At 29.5% G+C, this 23,422-nt stretch overlaps 1 protein-coding gene across 2 annotated transcripts; it reads left to right on the top strand.

The window, feature by feature from the left end:
* The first annotated feature begins 10,215 nt into the window (after positions 1 to 10,215).
* Positions 10,216 to 12,380, top strand: LOC133677732 (protein RGF1 INDUCIBLE TRANSCRIPTION FACTOR 1-like). 2 transcript variants are annotated; one of them, XM_062099867.1, is made up of 4 exons: positions 10,216 to 10,361; positions 10,485 to 10,664; positions 10,790 to 11,005; positions 11,243 to 12,380. In XM_062099867.1, the coding sequence occupies exons 1-4, from the start codon at positions 10,359 to 10,361 to the stop codon at positions 11,456 to 11,458; spliced, it is 615 nt and encodes a 204-aa protein (XP_061955851.1). In that variant the 5' UTR covers positions 10,216 to 10,358; the 3' UTR covers positions 11,459 to 12,380. The 2 variants fall into 2 exon arrangements, with proteins under 2 accessions (XP_061955851.1, XP_061955852.1); XM_062099868.1 differs by having other exon boundaries at positions 10,216 to 10,664.
* Positions 12,381 to 23,422: the final 11,042 nt, after the last annotated feature.

The raw sequence follows: 23,422 nt of genomic DNA, 5'->3' as shown, positions 1-23,422 counted from the left end.
GATGAGTATTTTAAAAAGATAAAAATAGTTATTATTAGAGCTAATATTTCTAAAGATAAAGAAGTCACATTGGCTAGATTTTTGAATGGTTTAAATAAAGATATTGCTAATGTGGTTGAATTGCAGTATTATTTAGATCGAAGATATGGTGCATATTGATATAAAGTTGGAAAAACAGTTCAAACTAACCTCTCTCCTTTGTTGTTTTGGTGATGTTAGACACCCTCTAACAATCGTTGGTACCAGTTTTGCTTCCGTCGAAAACAACGATTTATTCCTCCCAGATGCCACTGCAGGCAATGCCACCGTGAGTCACCGCTAGCGTCAGTGATGAGCGACTCCTCATCCCTGGTAATCTTTCCCTTTCTGTTTCATCTTCTTTAAGCTCTTTCTTCCTTCCTTTTCCTTTTACTTGATTGCAGAATGTGATTAATTCATGTTCTATATCATGTAATTTTAATTAACTAGTTACTGGGCTGAACCTAGTAACCAGTTAGTTGGTTTTTAGGATGGACCTTTAGCCTAGCCCATATGGATGGGCTGGGTCCAGAGTTACCCTTAAAAAAAAGAAAGGAGCTTTGTTAGGCCTTCGGTTGACCCAACCAACTAAGCCGAGTTTAGGCCTCAGACCTAACTAGCCCATCCCCTAGGCTAAGGGTGTGCTTGGCAAACACACCCTTATGTCTTTTCTTTAGTTTTAAACTTGCTTTTATCTTAGGATCTAGCCAAACAGGACCCTAAAAAACCTCAGAAAATTCCAAACAAATTAATGGACCATTTTGAATTTATTTGCGGCCCCCTCACATGTTTTCCTTAGTTTTTTTTACTTTATGTCGGAGTTGTGGATTTATACTGTAAGATACTGACCCAATATTGAAATACCTATTTTTCACTAAAATTTCAAGAAATTCCAAAAACAAATCTCTATAAATTCTCACTTAAAAAATATACAAAAACATGTTTTATAAATGTGCATATAGTCAAGTCTCTTAAAAGTGTAAAAAATCATATTGTATTTCCAAAGTTTAAAAAATATATATTTGCATGCATTTTTGGATTTAATAACCAGTTTATTAAAGCCATACGAACTGGGCTTATATTCAAATACTAAAAACATTATTCAGTTAGTATCCATAATTATGAACTTATACATAATACATATTTTTGATATTAAATAAAAAGATAATTTCTTTTGTTTTATATTGGCATTAGAACGGTTTGGTTTTTAACTAGATAAGATAAGAACCTCCTTACTGAGGACGACTTTTCTTAAAACTTAGAGAGATTAACGATTAGAAAACACAACAATACCTTAGTTTATATCAGACAAATAAACAATGCAACTTACCCTAGGTAAGTCATATTAGGAGTGCTAATACCTTCCCTTTACGCAACTAGTCCTCTTGCCCAAATTCCGAGACCAATTAGGATTTCTAGTGATCAAAATACCAGGTGCGATTCTCACTTCCCTCTTTCTATTGATAAAGGACAAAAATTCCTTGTCCTTTCCACCCACACAATCCCTGACAATTCCTGATCTAGGAGGATGATCGTTGCGATGCCGCATTTGTGCAACAAAGTATGTATGCTATGTTAAATCATGTTTGTTCTCTACATAATAGTCATTGATCGTTTGAATAAGATTTGAAACTCTTTTGAAATCTCATTCCACCTTGGCCAAGGATTTCTCAGTTAATACTATTTAAGAACAAATGAAATATTTTTTCTAATTCATCTAGGGTGATGAATCATCTCTTAATCATTCAAGTACTTTCATATACTTTATGTTATACCCAATATTTGTCCCCTCGTTACCTCGATTAAGATAACATATAACAGGATCAAAACATAATATTCTCTCTATTTAAGATAACTTAATGATTTCAAATTTAAGGATTACTTACACAACTGATACGTGAACCTTTCCATAAACGTATGTGATCTCTCATGTAGGTCAGTTAAATGTATATGTTTTTTTTTTCTTTATGATTTTTTTATATGATTTTTTTTTAAATTATCTTTGTTGTTTCTATTTTATTAATATTAAGCTAGTTGAGAATTTAGCTTTATACTTTTTTTTCTTTAAAACACTGAGGATTGCTACAGTCATTCCCTATATAGTTTTTTTGTTATGATTTTTTTCAAAGTTGTCTGTCAATTTTTTTTTTTAATATTGAGTTGGTTGAGAATTACAACTGTATATTTGCTTACAAAACACTATAGATTGCTATAGTGTTTCCCTACATAGTTTTTTTCCTTTTATTTTTTTATATTTTTTTTCTAAAATTATCTATGTAGTTTTTTTTCTTGAAAACATTGTAAATTGAAACAATATTTCTCCATATGATTTTTTTAATGTTTTTTTTTGTAAATCCATGATAATGCATAGACATATCACAAGCCTGCGGCAAGGCGCGGGAATGACATCTAGTATGATATGTGATATGGAAACCTTACAGATTCTATCAAGCTTATTTCTCCAAATACTAACAAATGCAAATCGAATCAAAATCAAAATCTATCACATGTATTCAACATTCAAAACTTGAATCCCAAACTAAGAAATTTCCATGCATACCAAAATCTAAGTACAAAATTCAATTGATAGAAAACAACATGTCATGAACAAGAAAATCAAGACAAAATCCATTTTCAGCTTCTTCTTCTTGCGCAAGTTCATGAAATGCGCTCCTGCCCATGAAAGTGCAGTTAAAATAACTGTGTATGCACGGGTTGCTACCACCCATTTGGCTTTATATAAACCTGTCTCTGATAAAGACACTGAGTTAGTTGTCTTTTCGTAAGCTTTCAGTTTTTGAGATTGAGACGGAGTTCCACTACACACTGTCTGACTCCTTTTGCTCCCTCTCTCTCCCCTTTTTTGCCATGAAGATGTTGGCCCGAATTTGCTTAGGGTATTTTTAGGATAACGTTCTATAAGGGAAATTACCGCAGCAAATCAAAGGGTGTTTTTTTCAGTAATTGCATACTATTTAGAATTTAAATTAACATCTTCAAAAGAATTCTAAAGGACAGAATTGATTTAACATTACGTTGGGGGGGTAAAATCCTCATGAGAGTACCAATGCTTTTCCCTTTTGTTTTTGTTTTTTTATAGTAAATTATAATAAACTTTTTACGATTTTATAAATTAATTATATTTACCGTCCAAAAGTATGAAATCTTCTTTTATATTCAAAATACCCATAATTATTTTTCTTGAAAAAATATAGTTAAATTGAGAACAACCTGGTAAAGTTATAGGAAAATATTTAAAAAGGATCATCATTATTTTTTGATAGATTGAAATTATTAATTTTGAGAAATTTTGGTAAGTAATGGAATTTTTGGTATAAAGTAGGGGGTTTGTGGTATTTTTCTTAAATACCAAGGGGGTTTCTAAGAAATACACAAATACTTTAGGGTCATTGTTGTAATTTGACCTTTTCTTTATTCTTTTTTGTTCATCCACGATTTAGGTATTTTTGGCCATATTGAACGATATTTAAATATAATTTGATCATTTAATTAAAGTTAATTTTGTTTTATGAGGAATCATTAGTTAAAATAGTAAGAACTAGTCACGCTGCTAGTGCTTTGCATTGAGGCCAAACAAGATAAAATAAAAAAAGAAAACTCAAATATGTATTTAATGAGCTTATTTAGAATATTTGGGCCAAAGTAAATTTTAAAGAGGTTACGTTTTCAACAAATAATAATCAGAAGTTAGTTAATTTAATCTATGTACAAGAAATCAGCAGTTAAAGACTTATTTTTTCTAAAATATAGTATAATTTTTTATTTGACTATATTAGGCTTAACATTTACTATAAGTTTTTAGAGGTATTTTTTCATATTATGTTAAAATCTCAGGGCAAGCAGACATCAAAAAAAGGCCTTGCGATAAGATCTACATGATATTGTATTGTAATCGTATTAGTTTTCTAGTTGATTTAAGATTTTTTTTTTATTTTATTTAGAACTCTTTTATTATTTTTCTAACATAGTTTAAAATGTTTTTAACTATTATAAATAGGATAATTTAGCTTGTATTTGGGTTTTTTATCGGGACAAACTTTGATTTTAGTAATTATTATTGTGCGTGAGAGGTTTTTCTCATACTTTTTGGTTCTTCATTAAACTACTCTAACTTATTAAAAAATTAACCAAGTTTCATGATGTCTTTTATTTTTCTCGCTCGTGTCTCTTTATAGGTGTTAGATGGGGGTTTGACTGCTTATAGTATTGATGTCACGATATAGGTTATCATTGCAATTGATTTCATTATGTGATAGCATTAATATTATACCTTAATCACATAATAATAATTTTCATTAAATGTACAAGATTTTAATTATGTGATAGCTTTAAGATCAAAATAGGTGCAATTGATTCATAATAATTAAACATGCATAAGGAATTAATTTGATCAAGACTTATGTTTTTCAAGTAACAAATACTCAAACATAGGTTTGAAAATTAGATATCTCTTCTACTTAAATTAATCAGTCATGCATCTAACATAAATCAATAAATAATAACATATATAAAACCAGAAAATATATGCTACACATCATTACAAGTTTTAGTCATCAATAATCAAGTTTAATCATTAAAAAACATAGGATATTCATGTATTTAGATATAGAATAATTTTAAGAACAAATTCTAATGATAATATAAGATCTAATAGTACTAACCTTTTAAAATTGAAAATAAGCTAGTCGTAAATTCAGAAAAGAAAAAAGATAAAAATTATAAAAACGATAAAATCTCTCATTCTCTCTCATATTCTCTAAATGTAATTTCCCTTCTCTTTTAGGGTTAGGGTTGGTTATATGGAATTAAGAAGGCAGAGAAGTTTTCTAGTTATTAACTAATTCATAATCATCTTATTTTAAGATTTTCTTACACTAATCTGACCCTAATAACTTCTACATTGACTTTGAACTTCTAAAAAACTTTCCTAGTCATGTGAGACCTTTGACATGTCATTAATGATTTACCATGTCATTATTGAAAAGATGAGCTAGATTCATGCTAGTTTGTTGACAGATTTCAAACATAACTTCAAAAATATTATTCTCTTTCATCTCAATATGTTACTAGACCTGTGTGTGTGTGTATATATATATATATATATATATGGATGAAAAGCTTGAAATGTCTAGTACTCATTCCAATTATAGTGTACAAAACTTCTACTTGTAGTTACAAATATGATCCAAAAAGTATACAAAGATCTAGTTTCACCTATCCTAATCCTACTAGGATTTCTTGTTCAAATTAGATTTCTAATGCAATTAAGTTTTTCACTTCTTAGCTTCAATGATTCGTCTCAATATGCTCTTTATAGTTCCTTACTTGAAATTCTGTTAAAAATAATTCATTTAACTTATTTATACACATTGTATATAGCACTCTTAAGCACAAAACAAAATAAGTTATTTTAAGACATAAAATATGCATAAAAGACTAAAAATAAGATCTTAAAAATATAGAATAATATGATTATATTATTTATTATCTATGTCAAATTAGGATGTCTTTGAAAAGCCTAAATTGTGAGATTGGAAAGTTTATCAAATATGATCTAATTGATTCATATGTTCACGTAGCGTGTGCTCATATATATATATATATATATATATATATATATAGAATTATACTCATGGATGATTTATACTTCTTGTTTGGTATGGTTATACCACCACTAATCAACATTACTGTATTTATATGTGGTCTTATTTTAATATTAATTAGGTTTGTGAATCTATTCCAGGACAGTATCCATATATTGTATGACATACTGGAAACTACCTAGCATAATAAAGTGTCAACAACCCTATATTGATATGTTACTCTTTTTTTTAAGTAAAAGATGCATAATTTTTATCTTTCTTTGTTTTCCTTGAATGTTATATAGTTATATTATACTGAATAAACAACTAGTTTTGTTTTTCAAACCAAAACGAAATTGCTTAATGCTTCCTAAACTATACATAAAGAATCCCTCATGGTCAAGCTACCTTTAGGATATTTTATAGATTGTAATTGTTTGGTTTAAATATAATTACTATATCTATTAAAAGAATTGGAAAATATTACAATGTTTCATTGTTTATATCAATAGTAAGCATCTTATTTTTTTAAAAAAAAATCAAATTTTTTCCCCTCTTTTTTACATTTTAATTTTTCTTCCTTTTAATTTTATCATTTAACATTTTATTAATTTTTACTTGATTGTCAGATTTTTTTTTATTTTTTATGAGATTATCATATTCTCAAATAAACATCTCAATATTTAGGTGGTACTAGATTTTTACAAGCATTTATTTTTGTTATTTACATTATAGTGCTTTAGTGTTCATATGAACAGTGAAACACCATAATTTGTTTTCAAGCTTTTTTTTTAATTCTACATTTCAATTTGTTTTCTTTCAATTTCATTATTTTATATTTTATTTATTTTAAGTTGGTCATCATAATTTATTTTTGTTTTCTTTCTATAAGATTATTGCAGTTTCAAACAAATATCATAGCTTTTGGTTGATACTTAATGTTTACAAACTTTTATTTTGTTATCATATCATTAAATAAAAAATTATTTTTTATTAAAACAAATTTTATAAACCTAGTGGAGTCTATAATCCAGGTCGTGGGTTTTGCAAGTTATGTCGCAAAGCTTTTTTTGATTCGGTATGTTGTAATCTCAATAGTTAAAAAAAAGTCAAGAAATTTTTTTAAAGCAAAATCATACTTATATTGGTCGTCCAGGTTTCTTTTAGACTTGTAAAGTCAATTAGATAATGTAAAGTCAACTCTCATGCGAGTTAATTTTAAACTCGGGTTAGATAAGGAGTCAGGTCGGGAGGTTTCAAGATTGACTCGTTAGGTTTGGTTTAATAACAGTGCCAAATAATTTTTTTTAATTCCATATTCCTTTTTTTTCTTTCGATATAATTCTTTTTTTTTTATCAATTCTATCCTTCAATATTAAGTTGATTCTACTTTGATCTTCATAATTTTATTTTGATTTATTTTCTATGAAGTTATCATAGTCTTGAATAAATGTTTTGACATTTTATTGATACTTAATTTTATGAGTGTCTATTTTTGTTATCATATCATTAGTAAAAAATAGTTTTAAAAAACAAAGTTGTTAAACCCTACGGAGTTAATGCTCCAGATCACGGGTTTGGTGAGTTAAGTCACAAAGCCTAGATCGATCTAATATATCATTGTCTCAATATTAAAAAGAAAAAAAAAGATGTCATCTTAAAAATATTTTAAAGCCAAACAACACTTATTACCAGTTAGCTGGGTTGTTTTGGACCCACCAAGTCAATGAGATCATGTTAAGGCAACTTTCATGGAGTTAGTTTTAAATTAGGGTTAAGTAGAGAGTCAGGTCGGGAAAATTCAAGGTGTCGCCCATTGGTTGAGTTTAATAACAATGTCAAATAGTTCAGTGAAGCTTGAAAAATTTTGTTTAAGTTTAATAGGGATTTGATTGAACTCGCAGTGTTGCATAAGTTAAAAAGCTAGTTTGTTAAACTAAAATATATGCTACTAACTAAAAGTATAATAATTAAATTAAATTGCATGCATGTTTATAAACAAAAAATAAATATTTAAACTTGCAATTGAATTAAAACAAATTCCTAGCATACATACTTAATATATATTAAAATATTCAAAATTGTAATTGAATCAAATAAGATTCTTGCATGCATACTAATACATACAAAAAAAAAATATTAAACTAAAACACGGTTTGTTTTCAAGACTAAAATACTTATCATTTGATATAAATAATTTTCTTGCAAATAGTCTCACAAGATTTCAACAATGGTTTCAATTTCTTTCAAACTCTACCAACCAAATAAATAATTCGAGTTAATATCTCAATAAAAAGTAATAAAATCTAAGCCCTAAAAAAAAAAGAAGCAAAAAACAAAGCAAAACTAGAGGTAAAAAAAGCTGATAAAAACATAAGAGAATGAGGCAGAGAAGATACTTTCAAGTTGTATAAAATTCCCTCTCTTCATCCTTCATTTATAATTAAAACCGAAGGAATAAGAAGAAAAGGGAAATTCATCATATACACTTTAGGTTATTAATGTCAAATAATCATTTCAATTTAATAGCTTAAGCTGTTAGGTGAGATCCCATGATATAATTTGTATTATTTTTTAACATACCCCCCTTAAGTGAAAGCCCTTTGCGCTTGAAACTTGAACAGGTTCACATTACCTTGTGTTTAATTTTTATCAAATAAATAGGGATGGTGAGATTCGAACTCGTGACCGCTTGATCATCAAAGATCTGATACCATGTTAAAAAACCATCTAAATTCAATAACTTAAGCTATTAGATGAGGTCTCATGATATGATTTGTATTATTCTTTAACAATTAATGCTCTTCTTTTCTTTTTGAAGACGGTTCTCTATATTCTTTTTTTTATACTAAGGTATTTTAACTATGCATTTCGTCTTAACCGTATCAACAGAGGTTAATGCACATTTGGGTGTATATTAATAAAGCGGGAAAAGATAGATATATTTTGTATGTATTTAGAAGGAAATATTGATTATTATTATTATTATTATTATTACTATAAAAAATATGTTTTCGGATAAAATTGATATAATTATAAATTTTCCCAATTGTTTATACTGTAGCAGTACTGTTTGTAATTTTTTTTTAATTTACAAAACACGTTTTTCTTGTATTTTTTTCTCTTTATATAGAGATTTTTATCCTTTTATACTTAGTCTATTCATTACCATGTTTTTTCTTATCTTTATTTTTTGTAATATTTTTCAAGTTTTTCTTATTTTTTTTCTTTACATTTTTTTAGAAAAAAAAATTATTTCCTATTTTTTTTTTTACACTTGGCCTATTTATACTATTCTTTTTAATTTTATCTTTATTCTCTTGTAATTTGTTTTTTTTAATTTTTTTTCCTTATATTTTTTTTGAAATATTATTATACAAAGACTAAGAAAATAACATTTCATTATAGTAATTACCTTGAGATTTTACATGTTTTTATTAACGTATATGATCTTTATTATATTTTATTATATATAAGTATCGACTTGCGCTAATAACACATACACATTAATTTTTTTGTATTATATAAAAAAATTATTCGACTTGCAGCAAGACGAGTTGAATAGAAATATTAACACTTTATTTTTTTATATTTATTGGCACATATAATTTTTGATATATTTAATTAAATACATGCATAAACTTTTTGATTTATAATCATAACTTTTTAAAAAACAATACATTTGAAAAGCTTGAACATGTTTTTATTGTTTTTAAAAAATTATCCAAGTTACAGAGAAGCGTGGGTCAAACAACTAATTTAAACTAAAGATGCTTTATAATTGGCTTTTATATATATATATATATATATATATATATATATATAAACACACACTTTTCGTTCTAAGAAAAGGGAATAGATAAGCCGTGCTTTGTAATAGTCCCTTTTTTTTTAAAAAAAATAATCAGTCATTTAGACAACATGAAGCTTTTATATTCGGAGTAGGTACAATACAAATTCACAATCTTTAGATCAATAAAATTTAAATTAAATTGTCACGTGCTTTTGCATGATCATCATGATCTCCAGTTTCTAAACAATTTTTTTTTTTTTTTGAAGTAAGTACTCATTAGCAGCTATCAGTGCCAATTTACCATGATCATCATGATTTCCAATTCCTAAACTTTCACTTAAGCAATGTTTTTAAGGATTTTCAATTTGTTTTGTGGGATATATATATATATATATATATATATATATATATATATATATATATATATATATATACAGTATAACGATTTAATTAACGAAGAAGGAACATGAATTCTAAATTATAATGTGATTGTTATTTTAATTTCCCTGTATACCTCATCAACAGCCAGGACAGTAAGATGGCAACACGTGGCAGAAACATAGGAGGGAGATCTTTGGTGTGAAGAGGCTAGTCACAGTCCATGCGTAGCCAAGTGGCCGACCACGTAGAGACGCAAAGAAGATCCAAAGTAGCGAAAGCGCCAAACCCACCCATCCTTGTCTATTTGATCTAAAGGCTGTAGACAATCTTTAGCCACCACAACTGATCTCAGGCGTTCAATTTCCAACATTGCCCCATTTGTTAGTCCAGGCGTCGTTTTGTAAGCTGCGGGTCATTTTGTTTAGGTTCTCCTCCTCTCTCTACTTCTTCTACATTTTTTTTATCGTTAAGCTGATTAGTCCTCTCCGTTATCATCTACCTAGACAATACAATCACCTTTTTTCTTTGAGAATCTCATTAATGAGGCAAATTCAGCTTTGAAAATGGTACTGTTGATCATTTACTCTCCCTCTCACGATTCTCTTTACCTTTTCTTTCTTTCTTTCTTTTTTGGGTTATATGTGCTAATTTTTTTTATTTCTTTTGGGCTGGGGAATTTCGTTTCATAGAATACAATGTTGGTACTACCATGGTTAGAGTCATTGCTAAGCACATCTTTTTTCACTGTGTGCCGGACACATGGGGATGCGGCAAGGAATGAATGCAATATGTATTGCTTAGACTGTGAAGGTGATGCATTTTGCTTCTATTGCCGTTCTTCTAGACACAAGGATCATCAAGTCATTCAGGTCATTTTGTTCACATTTTCATTATATCTAGTTCTAGGACAATAATGAGGCTCTCTCTCTCTCTCTCTCTCTAAGCTAGGTTTATCATTTTTTGTAATGATTTTGTCTTCTTTGGCAATTGGTAGATAAGGAGATCTTCATATCACGATGTAGTGAGGGTTGCAGAGATTCAAAAGGTATTGGACATAAGTGGAGTTCAAACCTATGTGATAAACAGTGCTAGAGTCTTGTTTCTCAAGGAGAGGCCACAGCCAAAATATGGAAAAGGAGTCGCTCATATTTGTGTAATTTGTGGAAGAAGCCTTTTGGACCCATTTCGCTTTTGTTCATTAGGATGCAAGGTTAGTTCTTGCCTTGATCTTAACCTTAATATTGCATAAATATATATATTTCACTTTCTCACAGTTCATCAGATGGTTATAACTTGTCAGCATTGTCACCATTTTCGTCATGACAAAGAAAAATATCCCTACAGTTAATTAATGACAATAAATATAAAAACATGATACTGATTATGGATGGTTTTGTTAATTATATAGGATCTGTTGGTTTGTTTGACATTTTCTTTAAAAACATAGCTTGTAGGAGTAAAACGAAATGGTGAAGCAAGCTTTACCATAGAGGCGAAGAATGAGGCATTAATGGAAAGGAGAGAAGGCATTTCGAGAGGGGAAGAAGAGTTGCGTGAAGGCTCACAGCAACAGCAAGACATATACCCGCCCACGCCTCCTCCACCTCCTTCTAGGGCAAGGAGAAGAAAAGGCATTCCTCACAGGGCACCTTTTGGGTCCTAGCTAATTTACCCTCACAGTCATACAAGCGAGGAGTAGTTGTATATTGAGTATATGTTATTTGGTTACAACTTTCTTTTCAAAACATTTTTAAATTGCTTTTTTTTTAAGTGTTTTGAAATGATTTTAATCAGGTTGATGTTAAAAAAAAATAATATTATTTTAATATATTTTTATTCAAAAAAAGTAAAATTAAATTCATTATTTCCTGCGCAACCTACATTTTTTTCCCTAGGGTGTCATTTTCCTATCTAAAGAATTGTAGGGTACCCTGTTCTGGTTGGGGTGTCCAAAAAACAAAAGGGCTAGTAAGTTTCCCTGGTAGGTCTGGGTTCCATGCAACAAAATTCTCTTGTGAAGAAGCAATAATGCACATTTGTTATTTGTAGCTGCAAGGTATACATTGCCGTTAACATCTTATTTATTTTTATGTTTTAAAATATTTTTATTTTTATTTTATATTTTTATTTCAAATTAATATTATTTTAGTATTTTTAGATTATTTAGATGCACTGATATTAAAAATAATTTTAATAAAATAAAAAAAATATTATTTTAATATTTATAAATAAAAAACATTTTAAAAAACCATCACAACTACCGTTTCAAATAGACTCTAAAAAATTAAACAAGTCTTTTTGGATTCCGTTTTATAGAAACAAAAGGGCAAGTAAGTTTTTCATTTATTTTTGTGTTTTAAAAAAATTTTTTTAAATATTTTTTTTTTCTGACATAAAGAAACACCAGCTTTCTTTCTATTTGCAGCCTCGTATGAATATATTCCCTGACAAGGGACACCTTAAGCACAGCAGCACATGTAAAGCAGTTCTTATATGATATCTCGAACGGTCTTCTAATCTGTCATAAAGTTCGATGGATGGATGATGGGTTTACGAGAGTTCTTATCTATTACTGTTCATGGGAATGTGTCATGTTTTGCGAATTTGGCACTTTTTAAATTTATTTGATTTGTTATTAATTATTATTATTTATATCAAAAATAAACATTTTTACAAGTAGCTAGGTCAAATAAAAACAGTAATATTATAGATTAAGTTTCATGTATTTATCGAGAAAGGAGTTATGGTTTAGTTAAAGTATGGTTTCTATTATGATTCAACAAGTAAACTACTTATCTGATATGTACAATACATATAGAATTAGGTTTAAGAAATTGCATAGGATTCTAATAGCCTACAACAATATAAATAAAGTCATCCAACATAGTAAATAATGACTAGCTTCATGGAGGCAATTTATTCAATTCAATTTATCTTCCTTTCCATTATTTACTTGCTTTATCTATATATTTTCTTAATTTCTTTCTTTAATTTCCATTACATTTTATTTCTCTATAATTTTTATTTTTCTTAAACACTATCTTCTTTTAGGTGTGGTGGTAAATAAAATAAATAACTTTTTTTTAAAATTTTTTTTGAGATCTTGGTATCCTGACACTACGCTTGATTTTGTGATATTACTACCTCTCTCCACTCAAGATTAAATTACCAATTGTAGTTTCTCCTCGTTAAAAGAAAGAAATAAAAAAACATTTAGCTTGATTTATTTATAAATATCTAGATTGACAAAATAAATAGACCTATTTAGTGGGACAAGATTCAATATTTTTTTCCATCAACTAGCATATATGTTGTCAAGGAAGAATACATGTAAACTTGTTATTTTCACACTTTGATAAATTATCAATGCAAGTAATATAGAGGGCTTAGTTTTTTAGGCATGAAGAATTAAATATTCCTTCATCACCATATATTCTTGTAGGTCATCTAATTATTAGACATTATAGGAGAAGCATCTTTATTTTCTAACTCACCCCTATACCATAGAACTATTTTTGGACACAACCCTAACATTCCTTGGTAGTTTGTTCATGTTTCCACCTTTTCTAACAATGCCATCACCAACCATGGATTAATAGGTGGGTGTATATGTATTTCAAACCCAACCATCAACGAATCCCTTCAATAGGCCATATAATGTTTAAAGTGGTCACAACCATATATGAAAACTACTAGCTAGTAAGCTATGACAGCTCCTAAAGAAACATCTTTCTATAAGCTTTTAAAACTATTTAATTCTAATATGAGGGTCATTTAGATGGAGATGGAGAACACAATAAACACAACCTATCATAATTGTCGTGACATGCAAAATATTGAATGATGGATCTGCCTCCTGAAATTAAAAGGTGTTTGGGTTTAATCATAAAGTTTGAGGGAGTCACCACCTAGTATCACAATCACTAAAAAAACTATGGTTTGCGAGAGTTTAAGTAAGATACTAGTTGTGTAAGGAAAAGACGCATCAACCTCAATGCACCGTACCTCAAGTAAGCTACTATGTTGATTGATTGTTATTCTAAACGATGTTTCTATTTGTTGGTCTTATTTAAAGTTTAAGGTAGATCTCCCTTTATGAGAAAGCTTATACTTTATCAAGTTAAATCCTAAGCATTCTACGACCTAATTTTTAGCATCACATTTATTTTCGATTTTGTATCATTAATACTTGAGGGTATACTTTACAATGTAATTTTATACTCCCAAATATTAAAGTGTACAATTAAATCCTAACACTCCGAATACTAAACAAAATAATTATTGTGGGATTTTTGACATTTTGGGCAAACCCTGATGACTAAATAAACTAGTTACAATATTCATTTTGTATTTAGAACATGATAAAAATGTGATTTTTTTTAGAAGATATTCATAAAAAAAAACTTTAGCATATAGCCGTGTACATGAAAAAAAACATATTTGTTTGTGTTTTTGAAATAAGAGAATTTTTTGGATTTTTTTTGAAATTTTAGAGAAAAATCAAGTATTTTTAACACTGAGACTTTATCTTATAGTGTAATTCTACAACTAATATTAAATGAAACTCTTAAAGAAAAAAAACATATTTTTGAGTTTTCTTAAATAAGGGAAATTTTTTTTATTTTTTAGAAAAATTAGGTATTTTTAATATTGGATTTGTATCTTACAGTGTAAGTCTGTATCTTAATGTTATGCAAAACCAATAGGAAAATACACGAGAGACCCACAAATAATTCCAAAATGGTCCCTAAATCTTCCTAGAATTTTTTGAAATTTTCCAAGGGCTTATTTGGCTATGCACACAAATAAAGATAAATTAAAACTAAAGGGAAATGACTTAGGGTGTGTTTGCCAAATATACCTTTAGCCTAAAGTCAAAGACATTAAAAATTATTTAAGGGTGTGTTTGACAAATACGTCTTAAAGACCCAGACAAAGCTTTATTTGTTAAGGAAAAATGAGGTGTGTCAAACACGCTTTTAAATCTAGGTTGGACTTGTGTCAGCGACATGGACTAGGCCTATTGGGCCTGAGGCCTAAGCTCATGTATACAAGTTGGGCTTAGGCCCAACCCAACTTGTTTTGTTGGGCCAACAGACAACCTAACAAGCTAATCATTCTTTTTTGTATAAATGGCCTGGGCTTGGTCTAGCCCATACAACTTGATTACTGACCCAGCCTAGTGACCTTGTTGCATGTGTTTTATAGAAACGTGAATTATTCATTCATGTTCTGCCAAGGTTGCTGCTGCTGAAAGGGTAGCTTGTGCAAGCCATAATTCTAAGGAGAATAGTTGGAACAAAAAAGAAATCTGTTAATAAAGCAAGTCCCTGATGGTGGTGGATTTGTTGAGAAGTCTGTTGGTCACAATTTAAGAAGCTGATGTAGCTGAGGAGGAGTTATTACTGGCGTGGCTAATGGAGGGTGACGATAATAGTGACGAAGATGGTTTTAAAAGGAGTGGTGTACTATACCAAAAAGGTTTTGGTTTTGGTTTTGGTTTAACCACTGGTTTGGCACCAAAAGGGATTACTGATTTGAGTTGGATAATGTTTTTTAGGTTGGTGCAGGGGTCTTCTTTTGCTAATGTTTTTTCTCCTCCCGTTTGCATGAAATTCATCCCTATTTATAAATGATCAAAGAAGGACATGAGGTGTTTCATGGGCATGGTTTGTGGTCATTGATTTGCTTGGGAATCATCTTAATTGTTGGGCACAAACCAGCAACCTAATATTACAAAAGTAGACTGTAAAAAATGGGCAAATAAAAGGATTTAGTAGTTTATTATAGCGATGACATGTCGTCTGACACTAGTATTAATTTGTTTTTTTACTTTTGATAACCAAAACGACGTTGTTTTGATCCAAAACACATTGTTTTGGTTAAAACAACATTAAAACATACAGTTTTATTTAAATGAAACGGTGCTGATTTTTTAGGTTTTCACCTAAATTAGGTCATTGACCTTTTTTTTTTAATTTCATCCTCCATTCTTAAATTTAATTAAACCTTTAATTTGATCTATAATTAAATCAAATTGGCCTATGAAAAGTCTAATTAAGTCTTTATGCTTAATTTTTATGCAAATTCATCAAATAATTATTTAATTTGACATTGTATTTGCATTATATTTTGAAATTAGGTATAATTAGGTTCCTGATTTTTGTCCCAAAATCTCAGTTTGGTTCCTCTATGCATTTGAAAACCTTCCCAGCCTACTCTTCCAAGTTGCTAATCTTTTATTTTATTTTTTGTTTTGAATTTTAAAAGAAAAAGCTAATTAAGGGGAAACCAAAAATTAGGTTATGACAGTTGCCCCGCTCTACAATACTTACAATAAAAAGTCTCATAGGGGACTTTAAATAGTAAGATTGTAAAGAAGAAAAGATAAGAGATTGTGAAGTTACTACATCAAGAAATTATTAATCCCCCTAAAAGTGTCAGAAGTGAAGGCTTGAAAATGCACTCAGGAGAAAAGAGATAGGACTAAAAAGTGTACTATTTAGTACATGAGGGCTAGAAAACTCACTTAAAAAGGAAATAGATAGGGCTAGAAAGCACATTATCAGGTGTGTGAGGACTAAAAAGCACACTCAAAAGAAAATAGATAGGGTTAGAAAACGTATTATCTAGTACACAAGGGCTAGAAAGCGCAATCAAAATAAACGAGATATGGTTACAAAGGACATTATCTAATGGCTAAGGGCTAGAAAGTGCACTTAAAAGAAAATGGATATGGATACAAAATGCATTATCCAGTATTGTGAGGGCTACAAAATGCACTCAAAAGAAAAGAACACATATATACTAGAAATTTAGAGAGATCAAAAACAGGAAATATTGAAATAGAGAGAGAAAGTGAAGAAAAAAGAGAAGCTTTGAGAAAATCTTGACAGGTAAACTTTTAAAACACACTTTATAACTAGGTAAGGATCTTAAGAGGTTGACACGACCAAAAGATTGACGTCTTCTTTCAAGTGTAGGAGTGTCGAAGTAATAAATAACCCGGTAAGACCGAGGTCGAATCACAAGGAGGTTAACTGTATAAACTACAAAAAAAGAAATAGATAATAACAGAAAAGGAGTTGAAGAGGTTAACAGTGATATTGATGTAATGATTAAATAAGGATAAAATAATTGTCAAGGTTAGAGGATCCACTAATGGTATTTCAAACAAGTATAGTATAAATTCTTTTTATTACTCAACTGGAAACCAGACACAAAGGAGGTTCCAATCAGATTAAATTTTTTTAACATGATTACATTAGTTATCTTATTCGAATAATACTAATACTTGTAAATGTTGTTAGGTATTCATGATTATAACTTATGTTAACAACAAATCAAGTTCTTTTCATAGCACATGTGTCGGTTATACCATACGGTTGGGCTATGAAAGTGCCAAGTATTTCTTATACCAAGGGTTGTACAATATAAATATAAATTAACCATTTAACAAGCAAAGTATTAAAAGTGAACAAGATAACAAATATAAAATATGCTAGTATCAAACATTAAAGTCCATGTTGAGTTATACTATACTTATTCTTACACCATTAGTGTAACCTTTTCACCTTGACATAATAAACTTAGCTAAACATAATGAAAGAGAAGAACATAAATAAACAAGATAAGAACATAAATAAGATATAAGTTAACTAAGTAAAGGAAAGGAAATGAAAAGCATAAACAAGAGATTAATATAAACAAAACTTAAACACTGCAAAAATATAAAGACAAAGCAGGAACATGATCCTGATCTGAAAACCAAGATGCCTAAATGCATGGCAAATGCCTCCTTTTATAGGTCAAATTTTGGAACTATTGATTTGATGACTAATTGTTGAGTGGGTGGCCACATCTTAACTTGGTGGCAATCCTTATCTTCTTTTTTAACAAAACATCATTGGTAACGTCAAAATTTGAACAGATTTTTGTCATGAAAGTTCTAGGAAATTGTCTCAGCTTTCCAACAAAAAATGAATCAGTGTATTTGGACTTCTAGAACTCGAGATATGAGCTGAACAATGTCTGGGCTGCTGGACAGATTTGAACTTCTCCATTGTTGCTAAGATTTGGACTTCCAAACAACAGAATTGAGTCTTTCACTTCTGATGAATGTTTTAAGCATATGTCTTAGCTTTCTAACCATATAAACCAAATTGAAATCCAAGATCAACAGCTTCAGATATTAACCAATGATTGAACAGTGTTCTAATTTGGACTGAACTAGCATCTCTTTTCTAAGCTTAACCCTCTATTTGTCTTTTTAATTTCAATAATTGAACTCATCAATCAATCCTTTGATTTATGTGATAGGCCTGCATTTAAGATGAACATTTACCACAAATTAAAGGTATCTTATATTATTATACATGTTATTATAAAACATGCTCTAGTTAAGGAGTTATTAATACTTCAAGTGCAAAATGATGATATAAAACCTTGATAAAAATACACTTTTAAGTACTAATCACAGGTCGACTTTCAAAACACACTTTGTAACTAGGTAGGGTGTTTGGAACTCCCTTGTATCAATTTGAACATGAGTTAAGTGATTTTGAGCAAAAATTGATCAAAATTGAATTAGGGTTCTTGAGATGAAATTAGAGGAAAAATGAATTTCTTAGAATTTAGGTTTTAGGATCCTTTTAGGTTGTTGTAGAAGTGAAATCATGTTGAAGTAATAAATAAATTGGATGGGTAGTGAAGCCTAATGGCCAACCATTGAGAAACAAAAAAAGGGAGGTTTAATGTGTTTGTGTTATTCTTGTAAATTGTATTGAAATTATGATAACTAAACATATGGATTACAATTTTGATGAATGGTTCTATGTTTATGTGATGAAAATAAATTTTTGATGTTTTAGGGATATAATACTTTTGAAAAATTATTGAACTTAAATTGAGTTTTAGTGGTAATTATGCTTGTAGTTGTGTTTGTAATTGAAGCAAGGTGAAATAGACTTCATGTCCATTTATATGTTATATAATTTATGATAATAGGAATTATATCAAATAAGTTGAAGAAGAGAACTATTACAAAAGATTCTAGATTTTTGTGCTATAAGAGAATTTGAAACATTTAATATTGAGCAATTAAAATTTACAGGAGATATTGCTAAGGAGGTACTGAGACAGGATCCTACACATAGAGCTTAGACGTTAGGTAATTAATTATGTTCTATTTAGAATTATTAAAACATCTTAGTTAGATTCTTTATTATTCAATTGATTTATTATCTGATGCGAGATTGTTGCCCTATTTTGGGCTGAATGATCAATTCTTTGGTTTAAGAGCTAGTGCCATGTTATGGGCTAGATGGCTAATTCCCTAATTTAAGGATTAGTGCTTTGTTTTAGGCTGTGAAATTGGATATCCTGAATAGGATTAATGCCTTGTTTATGGGCGATGAGGACGTTACCCTATATGAGGGTCAATTGCCGGATCCGAGTTATGGAGCAAATCTCTTGAATGTTCAAGGAATTATTGTAAAAGATGTGAAGAAAAGATGAAGAGGGATTATGTTAATTTTTAATTAAATTCCTTATAGATGTGTACACCTTAGTCTACTCAATAAATTCATTAAATTGTATTGGAAAACATTATGTCTCATTAATTAATTATTTTATGGTATAAAATAAATTCAGGATTCTCACAATTTCGTCAAGATTAATAGATGATGAAACCCTTGCATTTTTTGTTTTATAAGAATATTAATGATGTTGCATACTATGTGTTGCCACCTAATTTTTTATCCTTTTTTTTTGAAATTTTTTGAAAAACCCAACAAATAGAACAAACAACAAAAACCTAAAAAAATGTGTTCTTGACGTATTTGCAACATTTTCAGTGTGATTTCCAAAGAATTTAATTTTTTTTAAGAAAGTCTACTTTCAAATACATTCAGTTGTTAACGTGCGTTTTGAGTTTACGTTGATGTTGCTTTTTTTTTAAAAAAATCAATATACCACTAAACTGACCCTTTTCACACATGTTGCTCCACTTTTGGTAGTAGCAGAAATGACCATTTGAAGAAAAAATAATGAGAGATAAGCAAATCTAAAAAGGAAAAAGAAAGAAAATGAACCGAAGTTTGTTGTGTTTGTTTCTTGCTTTTACATGTTCCCTTTTATTACACCATCAACATAGGAGTGAAGAGGAGAAGAAGAGTTGGCCGATCCATATCATCATGCGACTCCCAAGACATTGGAGCATCACTTGCACACGCCATCAGCTTCAGTGGCACGTGAGACCCACGTAAGGTTGTCAAAATTATGAGTTGACTTGTAAAATCATACGATTTTACGAGTCAACATATATATAACATGCAAAATTGGGTTAAAAACTTGAAAACTAGCAAACTCGATCAAACTTCTTAACTAGATTAGTACTTAAAAATGCATTATATCAAGGTTTTATATCATCATTTTGCACTTGAAGTATCAATAACTTCTTAACTAGAGCATGTTTTATAATAACAAGTCTGATAATATAAGATAGCTTTAATTTATGGTAAATGATCATTTTAAATGCAGACATATCTCACAATTTAAAGGATTGATGATGTGATTAACTATTGAAAGTGAAATGATAAAGAAAAGGCTAAGCTTAGAAAGGAGATACTGATTCAATTCAAATTGAAACACTGTTAAGTTATTGAGTCATATCTGGAGCTATAGATCTTGGATTTCAGTTTGATTTATATGAATAGAAAGCTAAGAAATAGGCCTACAATGTTCATGAATAGTGGAAGACCCAAATCTGCCGTTTTCAAATCCAAAGTTTAGCCACAAAAGAGAAGTCAGAATCTATTCTGCAATTCAACCCAAACACTATTCAGAATTTTACTCATAGCTGGAGTTCTAGAAGGAAAAATGACATCAAATTTAGTGGGTGGAATGATAAGACAATTTCCAACAACTTTTATTGGACAACCTGCTCAAATTCTGATGTTAGTAATGACATTTCATCCAGACAAGAGATTGAAGGCTATCCACTACATCCACTAGAAGCACTACTCAATATTTTAGCCATATCTTGAGCTCTAGTGATCCACATGCTCTAAAAGTTTATGAGTGGAAAGATAAGATGATTGCCAACAACTATCATGGGAAACACTTTGTCAAATTCTGATTGCATCAATGTCATTTCATCCAGTTAAAATGCTTGAGTGCTGCTGTCCACCAAGTCCACTAAATCAATAGTTGGCCACTACATCAATAATCAATTACCAAATGAATAGTTCTGAATTTTAGCCTATAAAAGAAGGCATTTGTCATTCATTTAGGAATCTTGGTTCTTTAGATCAAGATCTTGCTCTTGCTTTCTTTCTTTATAATGTTCAAGTTTTATTCCATGTTATATTTTCCTTAATCTCATATTAATGCTTTTCATTTCCTTTACTATACTTAGTTAACTTATATCATTTTTATGTTCTTACATTGTTTATTTATGTTTTTCTTCTTCATAATGTCTAGCTAAGTTAATTATGTCAAGGTGAAAAGGTTTCACTAATGATGTTAGGATAAGTATAATATAAACTCAACATGGACTTTAATGTTTATATCCAAGAAAGTTTGCTATTAACATGTCTTATCATTTTTATCTTATTAATTCTTAATACCTTGCTTGTTAAATGGTTAATCTAGATTTGTGTTGTATAATACTTGGTACATCAAATACTTGATCCTTCGTAGTCTTCAGCCGACATCGTTGTTATGAAAGGAATTTGATTTGTTGTTAACATAAGTTAGCATCATGAATACCTGATAAAATTTATAAGTATGGTATTACATAAATAAGATGATTAATATGATCATGTTGATAATTTATAAAGAGTTTATACTTTACTTATATCTAATACTATTACTGGATCCTCTAACCTTGACATTTGTTTTTATCATTGTTTAATCTTCACATTTATCTTACATCTAAAAGTCCTCTTTAACCCATCATCATCATCATCGTTGTTGTTGTTGTTGTTGTTGTTGTTATTTATAATTTATATAGTTCACCTCCCTGTGGTTTGACCCCGGTCTTGCCGGGTTATTTATTACTTTGACACTCCTGCACTTAGGATAAGACTTCAACTCTTTGATCGTGTCAGTAAACTCGAACCGAGTTTATGAGTTTGACAAAAGCAAAAATATTAATTGACTCCACTTATGAAATAAGGATCAATGCTCTCTAGTAATGATGTAATATTTATTCCTCTTCCTCATGTACAAGTTTTTGCTTCTTTTTCTCTGCAATGATCAATCAACATCATTCTTGCCAATTTCTTTCCCGACAAGTTTACTATACCCTTAAATTGTTGCACCAACTGCTGTTTAGCTGTTGTGTTGCCATGGAAACTAGCAAAAAACCAGAGTTATCCTACTAGATCTCATCAGTAATAGATTTAATTGCTTATTGTCGTTATGAGATCTCATCAGTAATAGATCTAATTGCTTTGATTTTAGTACTAGTTATTCTACTAGATATGCTGCTAAACTGAATCTTCAATCTCACCATTCCTTCATCTCTATTTTCTGGGTTGATTTTAGTTTTCAATTCATTTGAATTTCTGTGTTTAACTTATCTGACCTTTCTTGGTTTGATTAGTTAATGGTTTTAAGTTTCTGGGTTGATTTTCAAGCTCTATGGTTCCACGATTCAGATCTAGTAAGCTTTGATAATTTCCTTGTTCATATAATCTATATAATGAATAAAATATAGAAATTTCTCAAAAATCTTAGCAAACTCCTTTGAACCATTCTTTGGAATATGTTATTTCAATCCTTTTGTTTGGGGCTAATAGGAATAGATACAATGGGCAATGGGAAAATGGAGTGTTGAAAGGGAATGGGGTGTTTGTATGGCCAGATGGGAGTTATTGTCATTAAAGATGGAATAATAGCAGTAAGGATTTGAAATGGTAGCAATTGAATGACACATTTTATCGTTTCTCTATTAAGTTCATGTGAATGGTAAGTCTTCATTTTCAGATTTCATGGAGTCTCAGAGTGCTTTTATTTTGAGCATATGACTCTGATGTTTTCTTCCATGGTGTTCTATATGGGCTTGTTTGAGCTGTGATGATATGGAATATGTAAGCTTAGAAGACAAAAGCAGTAATCTCCACCGCAACTAATATTTACTTTTGTAGGAATAATGAATTTTTTGTAGCAAGCTGTGATAACGTTATTAATGCAGCAACTGAACTCTCTCTCTCTCTCTCTATGTTTCACTGTAGGAATAATGAATTTATTTTATTTTATTTTAGTTATATTATTATTTATTACTTGACTAAAATTGTCAATATATAATTAGTTAAAATATTTTATTTATGATTTTACGATCCGAGTTTATATTGTATATTTTGTGTCGTGTTAAAAAAGTGTTTTTGATAACCTTGGTCTCCACTATTCTGACTGTCCCAAATTCTTCCAGTGTGCTTCTTGAGTTTTCAGGAATCTCTCTATTTTTCTTTCAACCCTTGGGAGGATCATTTTGCTAATTTTTGAATTTTTAGTGTGTGTTTTTAAATTATTGTTAGAATTTGAATTCTTAGTGGTATGTAAACATGTGTAATTTTTTGGTATGTGATTAATTAGTGAAAAAAGGGTGTGTGTATGTGTGTGT

Source organism: Populus nigra, chromosome 17, assembly GCF_951802175.1.
Source record: "Populus nigra chromosome 17, ddPopNigr1.1, whole genome shotgun sequence".
NCBI lineage: Eukaryota > Viridiplantae > Streptophyta > Magnoliopsida > Malpighiales > Salicaceae > Populus > Populus nigra.
The sequence above is the reverse complement of the archived record's forward strand: the minus strand, read 5'-3'. Positions and strand labels throughout refer to the sequence as shown.